Here is an 18,588-nt window from a genome sequence, read left to right as displayed (position 1 = left end):
TCTTTTTGCTTAAACCCAACTCCCTTCCTTCCTTCCTCTGGTGCTTTCACTCTTTGGCTAACTGTTTAATTAGAGGGGTATACAAAAGGGACTCTTTTTGTGTCAAAGATATCGATGGCGCATCTCTGTTAGCAAGTGTAAGCGAAGGCTGCCATTAACGGAACGGTTGTCTGCCATAATTAAGAGACTATTGAATGCTATAAACTAGTTGGGCAGGGGTGTATGCCATGCTATAATTATAATAACGATTCGTTTTTAGACCATCCTTTTAATTAAATTGCAGTCTAGACTCTAGGGTAATCTTTGAAATGGTTTTTGAATAAATAGAGGCTTAAGTCTCCAAGTTTCTCTTAAGTTTAAGCTGAGTTTTATCTCAAGTCGATTGTTAAATCGATAGATGACTTGCAACAGCTTTACAGGTGTCTTATTATCGTAGTCGTAATTGATCTCCACTCCCGATTCAGAGTTGCTTGTTGTCTAATTACGTAATTGAAATTAAAATACTCTGACATAAAAAATAAACGAAAAACTGCTTGCCAAAGTCAAGTTGGTGCCGGTATTATCCACACCCCTTTAGCCGCCAGCAACTCCTCCATTCAGCCCGTCGAGTGAGAGTTCCTCCGAGGTGCCACCGCGCGCACTGGTGTGCTGCTGCTGCTGCTGTTGCTTTTGATTTGAATTTCCTTCCCCATCCTACATACTCTGGCGTATTACCAAGGCAACAAACAAAGGGCCGGGCCAGGCCAGGAATATATCACAGAGAACACAATCTCTTGCTCCTCGAGACGAGGTTGAATGAGGATTGAATAGCGGCTGCCAGCGGGAGGGCAGTCATGCATTAAACGACTGGTGGCGGAGCAGAGGGGAATGGAGCGCAGTTGCAGTGGCAGCCGTGTAGGCAGATGCACACACACAGAAAACAGAGAGAGAGAGAGAGAGACGGGCGCTTGTTAAATTCTTTTGCATTTAGTTTTGCTGTCGATAATGATTCTGCCGATGGATGATGGCTCCCCCCTATAGCCCTTTCCAATCCAATCCAATCCTTCTCCGTATTTCATTCCCTTTCCCTTCCCCCACAACGAAACGAGATGATGTCGATTTTGATGCATGCTTATGTTCGTTTTTTCCTCCGTCTTGTTCCACTACCCTCTCCAAAAAGAGGAAATATTTTCTTAACCGTTTACTTTAAGCTATTTTCATAACGTTTATGTGGAGGGTATTTCCGCATTCGACCTGATTTCTATGTTAAAGCTCTTCTGTTTGCGTATTATATTCAATTTTGTGCTGCTGCGGTTCCTTTGCTTCTGCATCTGCTGCCACATCCTCCTTCCTGGGTTCCAGCTGTGGCGGCGGCAAATGCAAATTATTCCTGGGAAACTGAGCAAAGGATAAATTGCTGGCGAAGCAGTAGTAGTAGTCTGCCTGCCTGCTGCCCCTTTTGCTGGTGGCGGGCGAGTTTAATTCCATTTAGTTTCACAAAGTCGCAAATTATTGCGCAATATGGTGGAAGGCCACAAATGTCTTACCACGGAATGAGGCCGAAAATATACCCAAAATAATAATTGTAAGAGCAAATCACCTAAAAGAAATAACACTGCTTGCTCATTACAACGGTAGTTGCGATTCCCACTCATTCCATTCCACTCGAGAGAATAAACGAACAGCATTAGCATTATTTTAATCGCTGCTTAGCCGACGCTGCCTCAAATTGAATTAAATGCTACCCCAAGATTGCCATTGCCATTGCCTATGCCTTTGGCTAATATTTTGTGAATACCGTACCCCCTTGTGTGCCCCCCGTGGCCAAAAAAAAGTCGGTCGTAACAAAAGAAGTGAGTGAAAAAAAGACTCGAAAATGAAGAAGTGCAAAGAACTCTTCAACAACAAAAAAAACAAGAACACACACACATAGGAAACTGGTTCTGGAATAAGCGAGTGTGTGTGTGTGTTAGAGAGAGAGGAGTGTGGAGTGTGAGTGGCTTTCAGCTGGTGTTTGAAAATGTGCTAAATGTGCCCTGCACAAAGGGATTCAAAACACAAGAGTTAGGTGAGAAGGGAACGAACATAAGAGTGCCTGAGAGAGTGAGAGAAGAGGCCAAGGTATATTAATTGAAAGTTAAGGCCAATGCATCGCATGCTTTCGAATAGGAGTTGCACTTGTACACTGCCCTACCTTCATTTTGAACTATACCTTGTGCAAGGGTAAAATACACAACTTTGTGAAATGGCGGACAATTATGAATGCGTTTAAGCTGCTCTGCGCCAAAGCAGAGGGGAGAGGTAGGACCGTTGGCACTTTGGTCACGTACCAAAGAATTGCAGCAGATCCCAGATATAACAGCATTACCATTTACGTGTGTACATGCATATGTACATGTGTATATTACATTCCATTTGCATATAAATTTGGGTCAACTTTTGAGCTGAGTAAATATTAATTTTTGGTTTGTTGCTCTTATTTTCTTGCAGGAATATTGTCTCCTCCGGGTCCGTTTCTGACGCCCAGTCCATCGCCATCGATCTCAGCTAGCCCACGTCTGCAGCCATCGCCATCGCTATCGCCGTTCCCACAGGATGTGGTGCTCGTAGCCGGTGGCAGTCAAGTAAACGCCAACAGCAATCAGCAGGACCACGTAAGTACATGGAATAAACATAAAATAGGATTCGCCCCCACTAAACCCTCGAATCTCTCTTGAAATAGGAGCGCAAGGCGGCGACGCCTGGCAGGCGACAGTCCATTCATCAGTTCGCAAATGGCAGCCCGAATGCTGGAACCGTTGTCTTCCAGCCGAGCCCCTCGCAGTCACCGGCGGCCGCTGCCACGACGGTCATTGGCGTGACGAGTGGTGGCCTCATCGCCGCCTCTGGAGTGGGAGCGGGAGCAGGCAATGCCATAGGAAACGAGCTTAATGCCACCCTCGTCGGCTCCAACAATATCCAGCTTAATAAGGTAGGCTTAATCCACATTGGAATATCCCTTTCTAAAGATCAATCTGAACAAACCTTTCCATTTGCATTCGTAGAAGGGCAATAAACGTCTCAGCCAGCATCAGCAGCAGCTGGGACACCAGATCTTCAGCAGCCAGGCCGTTGCGCCCACCTCCATCAGCAGCGTAGGGACAGTAGCCGGCGGCTATGGGCAACAACTCAATGCCACGGCCATCAGCATCAGCAGCACGCCCACTTCGTTTGCGACGGCAAACGTGGTCAGTAGCGGGTCCAAGAATCAGGCGAAGAAGGCCGCCCAGACCACGGTGGTGAGCCATCAGCAGCAGCAGCATCAGCAGTTCCAGCACTACCAGAGCAGCAGTCCCCTGATAGCGGACAGCCCCATCCCGAGTCCGAGCAACGCCATCGCTGCGGCCTCCATTAAGCCGCCAACGCCCCAGCCACAACCGCATCCGCAGTCCATGCAGATGCTGCCCCAGCAGTTTACCATCACGGGCGGCGCCCAGCATCATCCGCACGCGCAGCAGGCCACTCAGCAAGTGTTCCAGTTCATCCAGGGGCCGCAGGGCCAGCTGATAGCCACCACCACCACCCAGCAGCAGCAGCAGCCACAGCCGCAGCAGCTGCAGCAACACCACCAGCAGCACCAACAGCAACAGCAGCGGTTTGTGAGCAGCAATGCAGGGATTGGGCTGTCCACAAAGTCGGGGAAGGCGCCCCAGCAGATCCTGCCCAAGCCGCAACAGGAGCTCCTGCAGCAGCAGCAGCATCAGGGCAAGGCCAAGGGCTCCAATGGAGGGCAGATCTCGCAGTCGCCGCAACAGCAGCACCAGTCCACGAATCCCGGCCAGCAGCAGCAACAGCAGATCCTTTTGCCTGCTGCTGGGAACCAGCATCAGCAGCTGCTCCTCAACCAGATGCCCGTCCTAGTGCAGCAGAACCCCCAAGGGGTGCAGCTCATCCTGCGCCCGCCCACGCCCCAGCTGACGGGGACCCCCTCGCTGGTCATCCAGCAGAATGGACGCGGACAGCCGCAACTGTCGCAGCCGGCTCAGCAGCAGCTGCTGCGCATAGTCGGAACGAATGGCGCCACCATGCAGCTGGCTGCGGCGCCCACCTTCATCGTGTCCTCGCAGGCGAACCTCATCCAGCAGACGGCGACGGGCGGTCACTTCCAGAGCGCCATCAAGACGGGCACACAGCTGTCGGGCCTCCATGCGGCTCTGGCCCAGGCCCAGGCGCAAGCACAGGCGCAGGCGCCACGATCTCAGCCCTTTGCCACGACGGCCACCCTGAACACACAGCTGCTGGGCCAGAGTGTGGCCCAACAACTGCAGAACCTCCAGCTGGCGGCCGCCGCCCAAATTCAGATGCCCAACGGCCTGACGGCCATCTCTCAGCTGCCCGCCCACCTGCAGCAGAGCCTGGGCGGGGCCACCATCAACCTGAATCAGCTGAACGGAGCGCACATCCAGCAGATAGCCACCGCCTTCCAGCAGCCCCAGCCACCGGCTTCCAATGGCCCCACCAATGGCGGCAGCAACACCGCTGGCCAGGGCGACATCTTCACCCAATCCTCGCCTGCCCACGTCCCGGTAGCCGTCACACCCGAGCCCATGCGGCAGGGCACCCCCGTGCCGGTCATGCAGCACCAGCAGCAGGCGGCCATGGCCACCATTCAGTTGCAGCAGCAGCAACAACAGCAGCAGCAAGCCCAGATCCAGCAGCTGCAGCATCAGTTGCAGCAGACGCAGTCGCAGGTGCAGCAAGCCCAGCAGCAGCACCAGCACGCCAACACCACCAGCACCGCCACAGTGGTTGTGGCAGCGACTCCAACTCCGACTCCAACTCCGGCAGAGCCCAAGAAAAAGCCGCGACCACGCAAAAAGAAGCCCACAGCGGCAGCAGTAGCGGCGGCAGCGGTGGCAGCCGCAGCGGCGGCAGCGGCAGATCCACAGCCGCAGAAGATAGCCATAGCCACCACGCCCACGCCGACAGCCTCCGCTCCACAGACTGCAGTGCGCTGCAAGTCACCGTCGCCACCGCCCACCCACATTCAGAGGAGCAGCAACGGGAAACTGGACCTCGGGGATGTGATGAAGTTCTGCGGCATAACGGGAGACGACGACGATGACGAGGACTATGGCATGGGCATGGACACGGGCAGCGAACAGCAGCAGCAGCAGCCGGAACAACAGCAACAGCAGCAGCAGCAGTCTGGCTCCAATGATATCATGATCTCTATACCGAACCAAAACGGCAGCGATGGCATGCCCTTTACGCTGACAATACCCGCGCCACAGCCACACGGACAGTCGCTGCCGTCGAACGAAGCCACCGAAATACCAAATATCCTCATTAAGATTGATCCCAGCGATCCCTCAGCCGCTTCCGCAGGAGCTGGAGGAGCACTCTCCTCCGCCACACCGTATACCCTGTCCACGCCACGTCTGCCAACGGCCGAAGAGATCCAGAGGCAGGCCCAGCAGCATCTGGCGCAGCAGGCAGCAGCAGCCGCTGCTGCAGCAAAGAGTAGCATACCCCCAGCAGGAGCAGCATCAGCCACGACAGTTGCAGCAGCAGCAACCGCGGGAACGGGCACGGGAACAGCGCCCACCATTAGCATAAGTCTGCCGTTGCAGCCAACGCCCGCACCAGCGCGTACGCCCACGCCCACACAGACGGCCCAGTCCATTGCTGCGTCGCTTAGCTCCTCTGGCTCGGCCACGGCAGCGGTGAAGCCACGCAGGAAGCCCGCGGTGCGGCGTAACACCAAGAAACCAGAGGCTGCGCCTGCCACCATATCCATGAGCAGCAGCAACCACTCGACGAGCAGCAGCACCACAACGATAAGCAGCAGTCTGAGCAGCAGCAGCCTGAGCAGCAACAGCAGCATGTCCACCACCGTCAACACCATCACACTGACGACACCCACAGCAACGACACCTGGGCCAGTGCCCGTGTCATTGTCGCTGCCTCTGCCAGTCCACAGCAGCAGCAGTAGCGGGAGCAGCGGAAGTACCTCCACTTTGATGCTCTCCCATAGCCTAGGGGGCAGCACCACAACGACAGTGCCAAGTCAGATTGGAAACATTCAGATCTCGCAGGTGCAGAACCATCAGCAGTCGGGGGTTCCCTTGAACACTGCAGTGGTGGAGAACAAGATACAGATTATGCCCATTATGCCGCCAGGAGCCACTGTGATGGGGGGAACACCACAGCAGCAGCAGCAGCAGCACAGCCAGCATCCAGCACAAGCCACCGGCAATCATCATCATGCGACGCAGTTGGTCTTTCAGGGAACTTCTTCGATGGCAAATGCAGAAACCTCCCACACGGCCATCAAGATGTCCAACGATGGGCGGCACATGCAGCTGGTGGCCATACCACAGGCCACACCGCCTGCCGGCACTGGCAGTGCCTCGTCGCAGACGACGACACCGACGGCCGTGATGACGGCTGGTGGAGCCACCATTATGGCGCCACAGCTGACGGGTGGATCGACAGCCTCGGCGGCTGCCGCTCTGGTGCCGCAGCTGACGGGCAGCCTCACGCTGGCCGTTTCGGAGCAGTGCGAACGTCTGATACTGCGGCACGATCCCAACAATCCGCAGGATCATCAGTCGCAGCTAATACTGCAGGCCCTGCTCAAGGGGGCCCTGCCCAATGTGACGATCATCAATGAGCCAGCAAGGATGCCGATGGATGGCGGCAAGCAGCAGCAGCAGCAGCAACAGCCACAGATGCAGCAGCAGCAGCACCCACAGCAACAACAGCAGCAGCAACACTTGATCAAAGTAACAGCAGCAGCAGCACCCAAAATAGAGGTCAAAGGTGAGTGCCAAACCGTGCCTGAGATGGGAAACAGATCCTCTAATCCTCTTTTGTTTACTGCAGTGGCCAACAATCGGAAGCACAACAACAGCATGACGAGCACAAATACGACGACAACCACCATGAAACCACCACCGACATTGCCTCCTCCTCCGGCGGCGGCGGCAGCCACAAAGACAAACCACGAAGTGCTGTCCTTTCCCCAGATGCCGCTCAACAGTCAAGTGCTCATCCAGCAGCAGCAGCAGCAGCAACAGCAACAGCCCCAGCCCCAGCCCCAGCAAGCGCCTGTTCCTGCTGCTCCTCCAGCAGCAGCTCCTCCCCCTGCCGCTACGAACAATGGACAACAGCGATACATTGCCCTGCCGCCCATTGATCCCTCCACGCAACAGCTGTTCTGCCTGAACAGCGTCACGAATCACATCACGGCCATGAGTGCCGGACAGACGGCAGCCTCGATTGGACCCACAGAGCGGCTGCTGATTGCACCCGCGGGCATCAATGCCCAGCAGCTGGCGCAGTGCCTCCAACTGGGGCAGCTCCACTTTAACGATGTGAATCCGATGCCAGCACAGCAGGCAGGAGCAGCAGGAGCAACGCTTCCACTGAGGCCACAGCCACCGCAGCAACAGATCGTCCATCCGATCCAACCTATCACCAATGGACTGGCCATCACAACGACAGCCAGCTGCACGCTGACTACGACCACGAGCAGCACCTCGACCACCACCACGGTGACCAAGCAAGTGGCCAATGTGGCGCCCATCATTGACCAGAGCAAGGCAAAGCTAGAGCCGGCCAAAACGGGGGGACCGGGTCCGGCGACCAGCACGGGGGCCATCGTGAAGAAGAAGCCTGTGCGCAAGCCCAAGGCAACGCCCACCGCTGCAGAGCTGGCGATCCTGAAGAATGCGGGTGTGGTGAAGCCCATGCCGAAGCTGGATCCGTTGTCGCAGAAACCGAACAACAATCCGGTGCAGATCGTGCAGCCGAATGTGGCCAGCGGCAAGCAGATGATTGTCATCGGAAGCTCCGGAGGTGGACAGACCACAACGACAACAACTACGACGATGAGCACCAGCATCCAGCCGTTTCAGACCACAAGTGGGACGAAGCTGGTGGGCGTCACAGCGCCCATGCAGCAGCAGCAGCCAGTGGCGACGATCCTGCAACAACAGCAGCAGCGGACGACGGGCTTTAGCCTGACGGCCAGCACAGGAGCTGTCAATGCAGGAGCCACTATTGCAGCAGTAGCAGCAGCAGCTCCGGTGGGAAATCTATTGCAAATGCAACAACAACAGCAGCAGCAGCAGCAACCCCAACAGCAGCAGCAACAGCAGCAGCCGGCTCAGATCCAACAACAGCAACAGCCGCCGGCACAGGCACCGAAACAGCCTCAAGCGAACACCGTGTCCCGTGTGCAGACGATCCAACTGACGCCACAGATGCAGCAGGTCTTCAAGCAGGTGCAGATGCAGATACAGTTCCTCACCTTCAAGCTGCAGAACAAGTCCTTTCTGCCCACGATGCATCTCTCGCAGGAGATGGACACGGCCACGATAGCCGCCTACAACAAACCGATGAGCGATGCGGAGATCAATCTGGCATTGCAGCGACTCTTTGCGGATCAGCACCGCATCCTGTCCTCCGGCAAGGAGGTGCCCACACCCGAGGTAATGCTACCGACAGCCAACGGAAGCTTTAGTCTGATTCCACAGGCGGTGCAGCAGTCGCAGCAGCAGCAGCAACAACAACAGTTGCAGCAGGCAGCCGCTGAGCCCCTGAAGACGTCCGCCTCCCTCTCTATTCCGGCCAATGTGGTGCAACCGAACAACCACTCGTCCACCACAACAGGAACAACAGGAGCAACAGGAGGATCAGTGGCAGCTGCGCAGCAGCAGCCACAGAACATTACCCAACGCATACACATCTATCCGATGCAGCACCAACAGCAGCAGCAGCAGGCCAACAAGCAGAAGCAACAACAGCAGCAGCAGGCTCAGGGTCAGCAAAAGGCAGTAGCCACAAACAGCAGCATGCCACAGCAGGTGGCACAACAGGAGCAGCAGCAGCCTCCTCAATCTCTACAGCTGAAGCTCAAGGAGCCGCCTGTCATTCGAAACAAAGGGAATTCCAATGCGTCCACTCAACAGCAGCAGCAACAACAACAACAACAACAGCAGCATCCACCGAACGGAGCCATCAATATGCTGCCACAGAAAAGCATCACCATGTTGCCACAGCAGCAACAGCAGCCGCCGCTCATAAAGAGTGGTCCGCCTCCGCTGATCTTTGCAAGCTCCACAAATCTATTGGCCAGCAGTAGCAGCAGCAGCAGCAGCAATAACAACAGCAGCATAAGCAACAGCAACAGTAGCAACAGCAACAGCAATAGCAACCACAGTGGCAGCAACATGATGCATGTGGCAAATATGCTGCCAATGCCACCATTGCAGCCTCAACAGCAACAGACGCAGCCGCAGCCACAGACACAGCCACAGCAGGTGCCACAATTGCAGCCACAACAGCCACATCAGCCACAACCACAGCTAATGCAACAGCAACAGCAACAGCCACCACCATCAACGGCTCTTCCAATTCCAGTCCTGCCAGCACCTGTGACAGCACCAACTGTGCCCCCAGTGGGAGTGGGAGTGGGCATGGGAGTACCAGTACCAGGAATTGGAAATCTGATGCCCACTCTGCCGACACCCGTGTTGCCCAGCCTGCCCCTGTTTATGCCACCAAAACTGGATGAGCTGCCGCCGCTGAAGCCGAAAATTGCACGCCTCTCCTTGTGAGTAGTTGGTTGAAACAATGCCGATTCTTAAGGGAAAAGCGGCCAACAAATGGATTTTGCACACCCAAACAATGCCCGAGCCAGAGATTAATCTTTCCAATTCTTCCCCTCCTTCGCAGGTTCGTGCGCCAACTGGAGGTGGATCAGGAGAGCTGCCTGAAGCCGGACTATGTGAAGCCATTCCGCACCAAAGATGAGGCTGTCAAGCGATTGATTAGGTAGGGGACACCGAACCGAACCGAACCACTCCCGAAGGATTACCCCCAGACCTGTGCTTACATTTCTCTCTGCGTTTGTTTTTTTTTTGAAGGTACCACTGCATGCACGAGAATGATATGGAGCTGCCCTCCGACGAGGAGGAGGAGTTTGAGGCCACTGCTCTGGGTTTCCAGGACAAGTTTCGTCAATTGAATGGAAAGTTCCAGGAGATCCTCATGCAGGAGTCCACTGTAAGGCTTCAAAATCGGAGGAGAGTAAAGAACTTTAATTGATTATTTATTGTTGGACTTTTTTAGCTGCCGCATCGCACCTCAGAGTTCCTGCAAATGCAACAGCTGATGATCGATGACCTCAAGGGGGAAATCAATGACATACGCACCGCGGAAAAGGAGCTGGAGCAGCAGCTGAAGGAGGAGCAGACCAGCGAGCGATTGGCCACGCCAGAGATAAAGGAGAAGATCAAACTGGAGCCACAAACCGAGGCAGCTGCAGTTGTGGATACATTTGATATGCTCAAGAACAGCGCCGATGTGAACAAGGCCTTCAGCAAGTCGCAGACGCAGTTGCAGTCCCATCCACAGGGGCCCGCGGCAGCAGCATCAGCAACTGTAAAGCAGGAGGCGGTGGAGGAGGAGCAACAGCAGCCCACCACCAATGGCGAGGTGAAAAGAGAGGATTCGAGTGGCAGATATATCAAAAAGGATTACGGACACTTTGATATTGAGTCGGAGCTGCAGACCAGCTTCATTCTGAAGAAGATCGAAGCCAAGGCAAGGGCCAACCAGACGCCCTATGGGGAGCAGCAGCAGCAGCCACAGACACAACAGCAGCAACAGCAGTCCCTGCAACAGCAGCAGCAGCAACATATCAAAGGCAATGGCGTGGATCACAATGTGGAGCAGGAGGATGGCTGGTATTGCCTTCAAAATGAACTCAATCTGATGAACAGCGAGGGATTGCCGCCACAGCAGCAGCAGCCGCAGATGAATGGTGGACAGCAACAGCATTGTCCCATTAATCGCCAGCAGCAGCAGCAGCAACATTTCCTGGACACCTCCAATGGCAGCGGAATGATGAACAGCAGCAGCAATCAAATGGGCGATCTATTCCCTAATGGTTGCATCGACAAGAGCAACCAGAGCTCGACGAGCAGCAGCAACAGCAGCACCTGCGGCAGCGAAAACAATGCGCCCAGCGCCAGCGTCGATCCCAGCAAGCACAATTCGAGCATTGGTAACTCCTCGTGCAGCGGACAACGCCAGCAGCCAGTGGCCATGGATGCAGCGGAACAGAACCAGCATCCGGCTATCAGTGAGTTCTTCAGCAGCGACTCGGATGTGCAAAAGTCGGTGGAGACGCGCCTTGAGGCAATGTTCGGTGAGTCGCCGGTGCATTTGGATGTGAAGAACAGCAGCGATGACCACGACATTGAATCGAATCTGGACGAGATCTTTGGCGATTCAAAATCCCCAGAGGTCAAGAGTAAATTGAACATGTGGGTGCCAGATGCCAGCTTCATGCAGCAGCAACCGCAGCAGCAGCCACAGCCACAGACCCAACAGCAATATGCAGGACCACAGCAGCAGCAGCAACCATCACAGCAGCAACATCACATCGAATTGAACTGCAACAATAATCCGAGGTGGATGCAGAGCATGGAGGCCCACTACAGCGACTTTATGTCCAACACAAGCACCAGCAATGGCGATGGCCCCAGCACACAGGGCGGACTACTGGTGAATGGGGTAGAGTCGCGCAAGCGGCACTGGGACAGCCAGATGATGGGCTCCAGCAGCGAACTGGAGGACGACAACAGCAGCAAGCGACTGTGCACGGGCTCCTCCTCGTCGTCATCGCCCATGTCCTCGCAGCAGCAGTTGGTGGTGGCGCCGCATGGCCTAATCGATCCGGAGATGCTGCTACACGATGGCATGGGCGTGGAGCCGGCCAATGGACCCGCGGGATTCTCTCAGATGTTGCACCAGCAGCCGCAGCAGCAACAGCAGCCACCACACAACTTTGCCAATCATCAGGCCTACGCCAGCATGATGAGCACCCAGCAACAGCAACAACAACAACAACATTACCAGCACAACATGCAACAGCAACTGCAGCAGCAGCAGCAGCATCCCCAGCAGATGCACGTGAACCACTTGGGCGGACAGCCTGTAGTGACGGGGGAGTACGACGACGACATTAGCCGGCATGTGGCCAGTGCCATTGACAGCATACTGAACCTGCAGAACAGCGCCGACTCGTTGCAGTTCTCGCTGGGCTCGATCCTGGGCGACAGCATGCTGGAGGATCAGCGGCAGGGAGCCCAGGCCAATCTTCCGAGCTGCCAGCAGGAGCAACTACAGCTGGCCCACCAGCGTCGCCGCCAGCTGGGCGAGGAGATGAACGACTGCCTGATCAGCGGCGGGGGATCGGCGGCCAATGCCGTGGCGGATAACAGCAGCAACATCCTGCTGGAGCACCACCACCAGCACCAGCTGCAGATGCAGAGCCACACCGTTGGCCAGCCGCCGCATCTGCAGCACCAGCACCACCAGAGCATCGGACAGGCCCCCTCGCAGCACTTGGTTGGGCAGCTGAATGACTTCAGCTGCGTGGCCGCCAGCCTCGACGACCCCGTCAAGTCGATAATGACCTCTTGACTTGGGCTCACTTCCAGCGCCAGCGGAGGAGGCGGAACAGCAGCGGCCCCAACATCGGCAGCGGAGCTGGCCAACAGCCTGATCCTCGAGTTCAATGCCACCACCTTGTGAGCGTGGGCTGACAGCGACTTAATGATTGTATAGAAAAAACCCAACCCCCAATACCCCAAAATAACCGTTACAAAAACCCAATTTTAATCTGTTTCGAGTTTTGTCCGCTTTTATTTTAGAGCCTAAGTTTTTAAATTGTAGCTTAAATTATTTATACTTATTCTGTTTGTATTGTTTAGTCCAATATTCTGTACAAATTCTGAACCACTTGCTGATTATTGACTACTTAAAGAAACGAGAGAAGGAGGAGAGAAAAGTAGTACCCCTCCCCACCCAAATACAAGGCCAAGAGAGAAAGATTGAAAAGAAAGCAATTGACGCGGTGAATTGAAATGCAAATTAAACGACGAATAGCATCCAATGCTCTCACGGAAAAACATCCCTAAAATATAATGAATTATATAGTTACACTAGACAATTTATATTCAAATAAATCCAAGAGAAACGGGAAACCGGATAGGAGAAAGGAGAAGGAGGGAAACGATACGCGCAAAGAATGAAATGAAAAGAAAGGAAAAACTGAATTGGTTGTATAATTAATTCCGTAATTAAGTTGAACTTGAAGCAATTCTGTGGAACAATTGCAAATCGAAAATGAAGTCGCCAATGCCAGTGTTCATACATATATCAGAGACAGAGGAGCAATCAAATCAATCAATCAATCAACCACTCCAAATAAATCCTTCCCTTGTATTACGAGTATTACTAAAGAGATTGTGTATATAGTTTCAGCAGTTTCAGGAATATATGTTTATAGGAATTTTAACAGGAGAATGCAGATACGTAAAGCGCTTTCCATATGACTGCTTCTGATATTACCACTTAAACAAACAAAACAAAATACAAAACGTATGGCAGTGTGCTCAATTTGAATGAAATGAAAAGTAGGAAGGAGATGGAGCATAGGAGTATAATATTTCGGCAATGCTATGGAAAGATCTTAGGGATTTAAACGAGTAAATAAACGTACAGCAGCTCTGGCAAACTACGAAGCAAACCAAAAGCAGTTCAAAAATCACAATTTTAGCCAATTTAGTTTAAACATTTATAAATTATTGAATCTATAATGTAATAATACATACTATCTTTCTACACCTCAATGGAACGAAACGATGATGGATCGATGATCGATGATGAGAGAGGAGGAAGAAACAAAATGGAAATTTAACGAATCGTATCAATTGTATCTTGATCTTGCGACAAATCTGAATTGTGATTTGTGCCACGTTTTAAATATAGATGTCTGATTAGCTTGTAAAACATTAATAATAACTACAATTAAAAGTCTTAAACACAGTAAGCAACTACGAAGTTTATCCAAAAACAAACAAAACAAAAACGAATCAATGAAAGAGCAAAGCAGTTGTAAATGTTTCAAAGCAATTACAATACTAACTACTACTTTAATACCACCACTAAAAAATAAATTAAAAAAAAAAACACCTACTACGATACGTACTTCCAGACGGACAGAATGGAACGGAAGGGAAGGAATGAAATGGAATGGAATGCTTGTATTACGTATAGTCAGTAAGGGAACTACTTTCAAGAGGTATCATTATTCTAAGATGTGCTTCAATATATTCGGGCCTCCATGACCCCCAATGATCCACATCCCCTATCCCTCCCATACTATGTCCCTTTATGTGTTGCTTCAACTGGAACTTCCACCACTTTCTAGTTATTATTCAAAGACAAATAACTTTCGTGTAAAAAATGTACATGTAATAGAATAATTTAAGTTTGGAAAAACCTCAAAAACTGAATAAATTTAAATCTATTGCTAGATTATTAATGCGAATTGTTTTAAGTTGTATTTAGAACAAGATCAAGAAACTCAGATTCCCCCACAACCGACACTCGCCACCCAGACCCCACCCACCCTTTCACCCGTTCATCATAAGAATTGTTCAGCTAAAAATGTGTCTAAATGTAATTTAAAAACATAAAGAGAAAAACTAAAGATTTTTAAACAAAACAGCATCATCTTCATCAGCATAGGGAGAGAGAACAAAAAAAAAAGTGAAACCAGAAAGTAATAAAAACAGTTTAATATTTCATAGTTTATTAAGCCCATCCATTCATAGTCGTCATAAACATTAAGTACATAAAAAACTAAACTAATATATCCCAATACTCTTTGAGTATCGGGTATAACGAAAGTGGAAACAAAATACAACACATAAAATCTCACTGAAAACGAAACGAAACGCAACAAGTAACAGAGAAATCAGAGAAAAACACAAGCTAAATAAAAAGAATGAAAGAAAAGTGAAAGGGAAATGCAATCAAAGTTCATGCATTTCATGCACGTTTGTACTGGGTGACAACGTTCTTAGGAAAATAAAGAAAATTCCATACAATTTTAAAACTATTTGCATTTTATTATTAGTTATGGTATATTGGCTTTGCGTTGCTCCTAGTTTGGGGATTTGGATTCGAGTTTCTATGAGATTCAAAATCCTTACATTACATGCCTGCTTCTTTCTTCATATTTTCAACACAAATATCGACTTTGTGCCGCACACACAGTTGCTAAAATATCCGCAAACATAAACGTACTACTACTATATAGATACATATTCGACTACAGGGGGAGGGATATTACAAAAGTAAAACCTGCAGATTGATTCGATTGATTGGTGGTGCTACAACTAATGAGAGGACTGCCCGGGTAGGGAGTCATATCTAATTAGAGTAGTCGGGTGGTAGGTGCTTATACGAGAGAAATAAATTATTACGAAATAACAGGTATCAGTACAAATAATATGATACAGAATCGACTGTAGATTGCCGACTGCTCGCTCACTGCTCTGATATTGGTGTTAGTATAAACTTGTATTCGATTTTTTCTACATACACCCTTCAGCCAGGCCAGGCTAGTCAGGCGGCTGGCTGTCCACCCATTGCATTGCATAGCTTAGCATAGTATTTGGCATTTGCGCTAAAGTACGAGTAAAAACGATACGATTGTTGCAGCCTTAAAGCTGCCATCGGCTCACATGCTGCACAGTTGCTTCTGATTAGCAAACTTCTAGTAGTTTTGTGCTTAGATGATACTTATGTCTTAGGCGGATAGACTGGCAGTGGATGACCCTCCGAGTTGAAGACCCATTGGTCCAGATCAATCTCCTTGCGGTTGTCGCTGAACAGCAGATAGAAGTACTTCAATGTCTCGCTCAGCCAGAAGCTCTCCATCAAATCGCGCATGCGCGTATTCTGCGTATTCCTAACATTCCCCAGCGACGTGTAGCCCGCATTCACTTTGGCGTGCGTCTCGAACGCCTGGAAGATGGTCCAGCCCATGTCCTGATATGTGCGATTGCCGGTGATCGCATAGAAATAGTACAGACTCTCGATAAACTCGGGCCTCAGCAGATTGTGCGCATCGTTTGGCTTCACATAAATGTCGTTCTCCTCCTTGTCCGTCAGTGCAAAGTACGAGATCTCGGCCGCCAAATGGGTGGGGTGCTGCATATACGTCTGATAGCAGGTGTCCAGCAAATCTCTGGCGAGTATCAGGTGAGAGTCGGGCATGCCGTTCTGGTGCCCCAGTATCAAGGTGCCCGGCAGATAGCACGTCAGATGGTCCATTTTGGGCTTAAAGTCCTTACCATTGATCAGCTCGCCAATGTAAACCCAGTGCTCACGCGGAGTGCGGCGCATCAGCTTGGTCAGCACTCCATCAATGGCCTGCATATAATCCAGAATGAGACTGCAACGAATCGAGTGTGAGAGCCCGTGCAATCTTTGAATTTCTCCCCCGAGTGGCCTACTTACTTGTCGTTATCATTTCGGCCCGTCTGAATCCACTGCTTAAGCAGATACTCGTAGTAGGAGTCGCCACGGGCACCCAGCGAAATGGTGGCATAGTTGCGGAAGGTGCCTGTGTTGGCATTGATGAATATGGGCACCAGTCCATCGGTCTTGTCCAGCTCGTGGACCTTCTCATTTACCTTATTTACGACCTAAAATATACATGCACCCCCTGATTAGCTCTTGTTTCTTGGGAAAACAACAGATAAAGATGCTTCGCCTTACGTTTTCATAAATGGAAATATTAGTGGACCTACTCAAGTCACGGAACTCCAATTGGATTGTGGTTACCTCGCTGGTGGAGCTGTCCGGTGACCATTTCGGCGAGTGGGCGGACAGATCGCCGAGATTCACATCCGAATACGGAATGCCCGAGGGCGAGAGGAAGGCCGGCAACAGGCGATTGCCCAATTCCGCCGACTTGGTGAGGAACATTGTATCGCCACTCAAATGGTAAGCAGACAGCAGGCCGCCCAGGACACGTATTGTCACTTCAAAGAGATTCACATCGCGCTTAGTGGCAAAGCGCAGGGAAAGATCCACCCAATCACGTGCCTCCTTGAACTCTGCGGATACAAATCATATTAGCACCCAAGGGATAACCTGCACAACAGACGACACTCACCCTCATCGAGCCCCATTATGTACATGGTGTCCAGAGCATCGACAATGGTCAGGCCCAGGCCGAACCATTCGTGGGAGAACTGCGAGACGGGCTTTAGGTTGTCGTGACCCCAGGCGTACTTCTGGTAGCCGGCCCAGGAGTGCTTGAAGGCAGCCACCACCGCCGATTGTCGCTCGTTTGTGGCGCCATGGAAGTGCTGCCCCTTGGCCAACATCGGCTGAATCTTCTTCAGGTGCCGCTTAATGCTGATGCCGCCCAAGTGCAAGGGACTCCGTATGGCTTCGTTAAGCTGTTCGCGTTCGTCCAACTGCTCAATGGGCAGACGCTCGATGGGCTCCTCAACATTGTTCAGTATGTCGATGCTGCCCTCGTTGTCCGTCCTCTTGTCCAGCAGCGCAGGCAGTGCGACTCCTGCGGTATCTGGCACTCGAACCACATTTTCAGCTGAGTTCGTATCTTCATAGGCCAAATTTCCGTCAACCTGAAAGCAAATCAATTATCATTATTCAATCAGACAACAATAACCAATTCAACTCATTAAGAAGATGGGGCTCGGGGCTCTTATCATACTGCGTGCCGCCGCAGTTGTCAGCGAAAAGTAGACAATTACCTTATCATCAGCGGGCTCTGGATTGGGCAGGCGCCTATCTAATGCGGCTAGCGGTGTGGCAGCAGCGGCAGCGGTCAGATCCTTATCCTTGTCGGGATGGTGGTGGGGGTTTTGCTGTGGGAGCTCGCGTCGCAGGTGGTAGGGGGAGGCGATAGCCTTCTCCTCGACATCCTTGATGCTCGCCGCAATCAGTTGATCGCCGGTTAAACAGAGCAAGACCGTCACGCAGAAGGCCGTTACGCCGAGTATAATGAGATTGCGTTGACAACGCGGCAGCTGATTCCAAGCCTTGAACCATGCAAATGTGCAAATATGAATATTCATTGTTTGTTTGGGCCCATTCATTCCGCCTCTTACCCGCCGCAGACTCTTCCGTGACCGCTCATCAGTGCTGGCTACCGCCCCCGAGGAGAGCGTGAGTGTGATGTGTCCGGTCTCTTTCATCTCCGTCCGGCCCGTCTTCTGACTCCGCTGCGACTGGATTCACTTGGGTTTCGAGTGGAAAAGTCTCGTCAAATTCCGCTGCATTCGCTTCAAATAAAAATCGATGCCACAGTGACTGCCGCCAGCAGTGCGGGAGGGGGGTGGTTTCTGCTAACTAACCAATGGGCTGGTCGCGCTACTTGGCTAATTCACATCGAAATCATTTATAACCCAGCACGTGAATAGGGAATATCCATATTTTCTAACAGTCCGAATGAAAATTGATGAAATATATTATATTAAAGACCGATATACCATACATCATGAGTGAGTATCGAACTTAACACACTTAAGCCCCCTCTATTTAAACCGTTGAACAACCTGAGTTAAGCGGCGAAAAATAATATTGCTTGTATGTTCTCCTTGTATACATGCTTCCTCTTTACTTACAAAAAAAAATATCACGAGATATCATATGGGTGAGCGGTGGCACGCATTATGATATGACCACCTGAACTGCGCTAAAATGTTTTAAATTTCATTA

At 51.5% G+C, this 18,588-nt stretch overlaps 2 protein-coding genes across 2 annotated transcripts in view; one reads left to right on the top strand and one right to left on the bottom strand.

The window, feature by feature from the left end:
- The window catches only part of LOC111067654, a 45,425-nt gene extending 30,484 nt beyond the window's left edge, over positions 1 to 14,941 (top strand). Inside the window, exons 2-8 of the mRNA XM_022356876.2 lie at positions 2,470 to 2,633; positions 2,702 to 2,950; positions 3,024 to 6,783; positions 6,847 to 9,580; positions 9,703 to 9,801; positions 9,894 to 10,032; positions 10,099 to 14,941. Coding sequence (XP_022212568.2) covers positions 2,470 to 2,633; positions 2,702 to 2,950; positions 3,024 to 6,783; positions 6,847 to 9,580; positions 9,703 to 9,801; positions 9,894 to 10,032; positions 10,099 to 12,459 — 9,506 coding nt within the window. The 3' untranslated portion in view covers positions 12,460 to 14,941. The remainder of the gene's footprint in view (positions 1 to 2,469; positions 2,634 to 2,701; positions 2,951 to 3,023; positions 6,784 to 6,846; positions 9,581 to 9,702; positions 9,802 to 9,893; positions 10,033 to 10,098) is intronic.
- On the bottom strand, positions 14,607 to 18,350 carry LOC111067658 (endoplasmic reticulum mannosyl-oligosaccharide 1,2-alpha-mannosidase). The gene is made up of 6 exons (XM_022356888.2): positions 17,979 to 18,350; positions 17,622 to 17,909; positions 17,012 to 17,492; positions 16,612 to 16,952; positions 16,351 to 16,538; positions 14,607 to 16,285 (listed from the first exon to the last, which is right to left on the bottom strand). The coding sequence occupies exons 1-6, from the start codon at positions 18,063 to 18,065 to the stop codon at positions 15,631 to 15,633; spliced, it is 2,040 nt and encodes a 679-aa protein (XP_022212580.1). The 5' UTR covers positions 18,066 to 18,350; the 3' UTR covers positions 14,607 to 15,630.
- Between the last annotated feature and the right edge of the window lie 238 nt (positions 18,351 to 18,588).

The sequence above is a fragment of the Drosophila obscura genome, unplaced genomic scaffold (assembly GCF_018151105.1).
Source record: "Drosophila obscura isolate BZ-5 IFL unplaced genomic scaffold, ASM1815110v1 contig_192, whole genome shotgun sequence".
Lineage (NCBI taxonomy): Eukaryota > Metazoa > Arthropoda > Insecta > Diptera > Drosophilidae > Drosophila > Drosophila obscura.
The sequence above is the reverse complement of the archived record's forward strand: the minus strand, read 5'-3'. Positions and strand labels throughout refer to the sequence as shown.

Coding starts and splice junctions, on each gene's coding strand:
- LOC111067658 (XM_022356888.2), bottom strand. CDS start 18,065: ATGAAAGAGACCGGACACATCACACTCACGCTCTCCTCGGGGGCGGTA. Junction 17,910..17,978: donor CACGGAAGAGTCTGCGGCGG/GTAAGAGGCGGA, acceptor GCATGGTTCAAG/GCTTGGAATCAGCTGCCGCG. Junction 16,539..16,611: donor ATATTTCCATTTATGAAAAC/GTAAGGCGAAGC, acceptor TGTATATTTTAG/GTCGTAAATAAGGTAAATGA.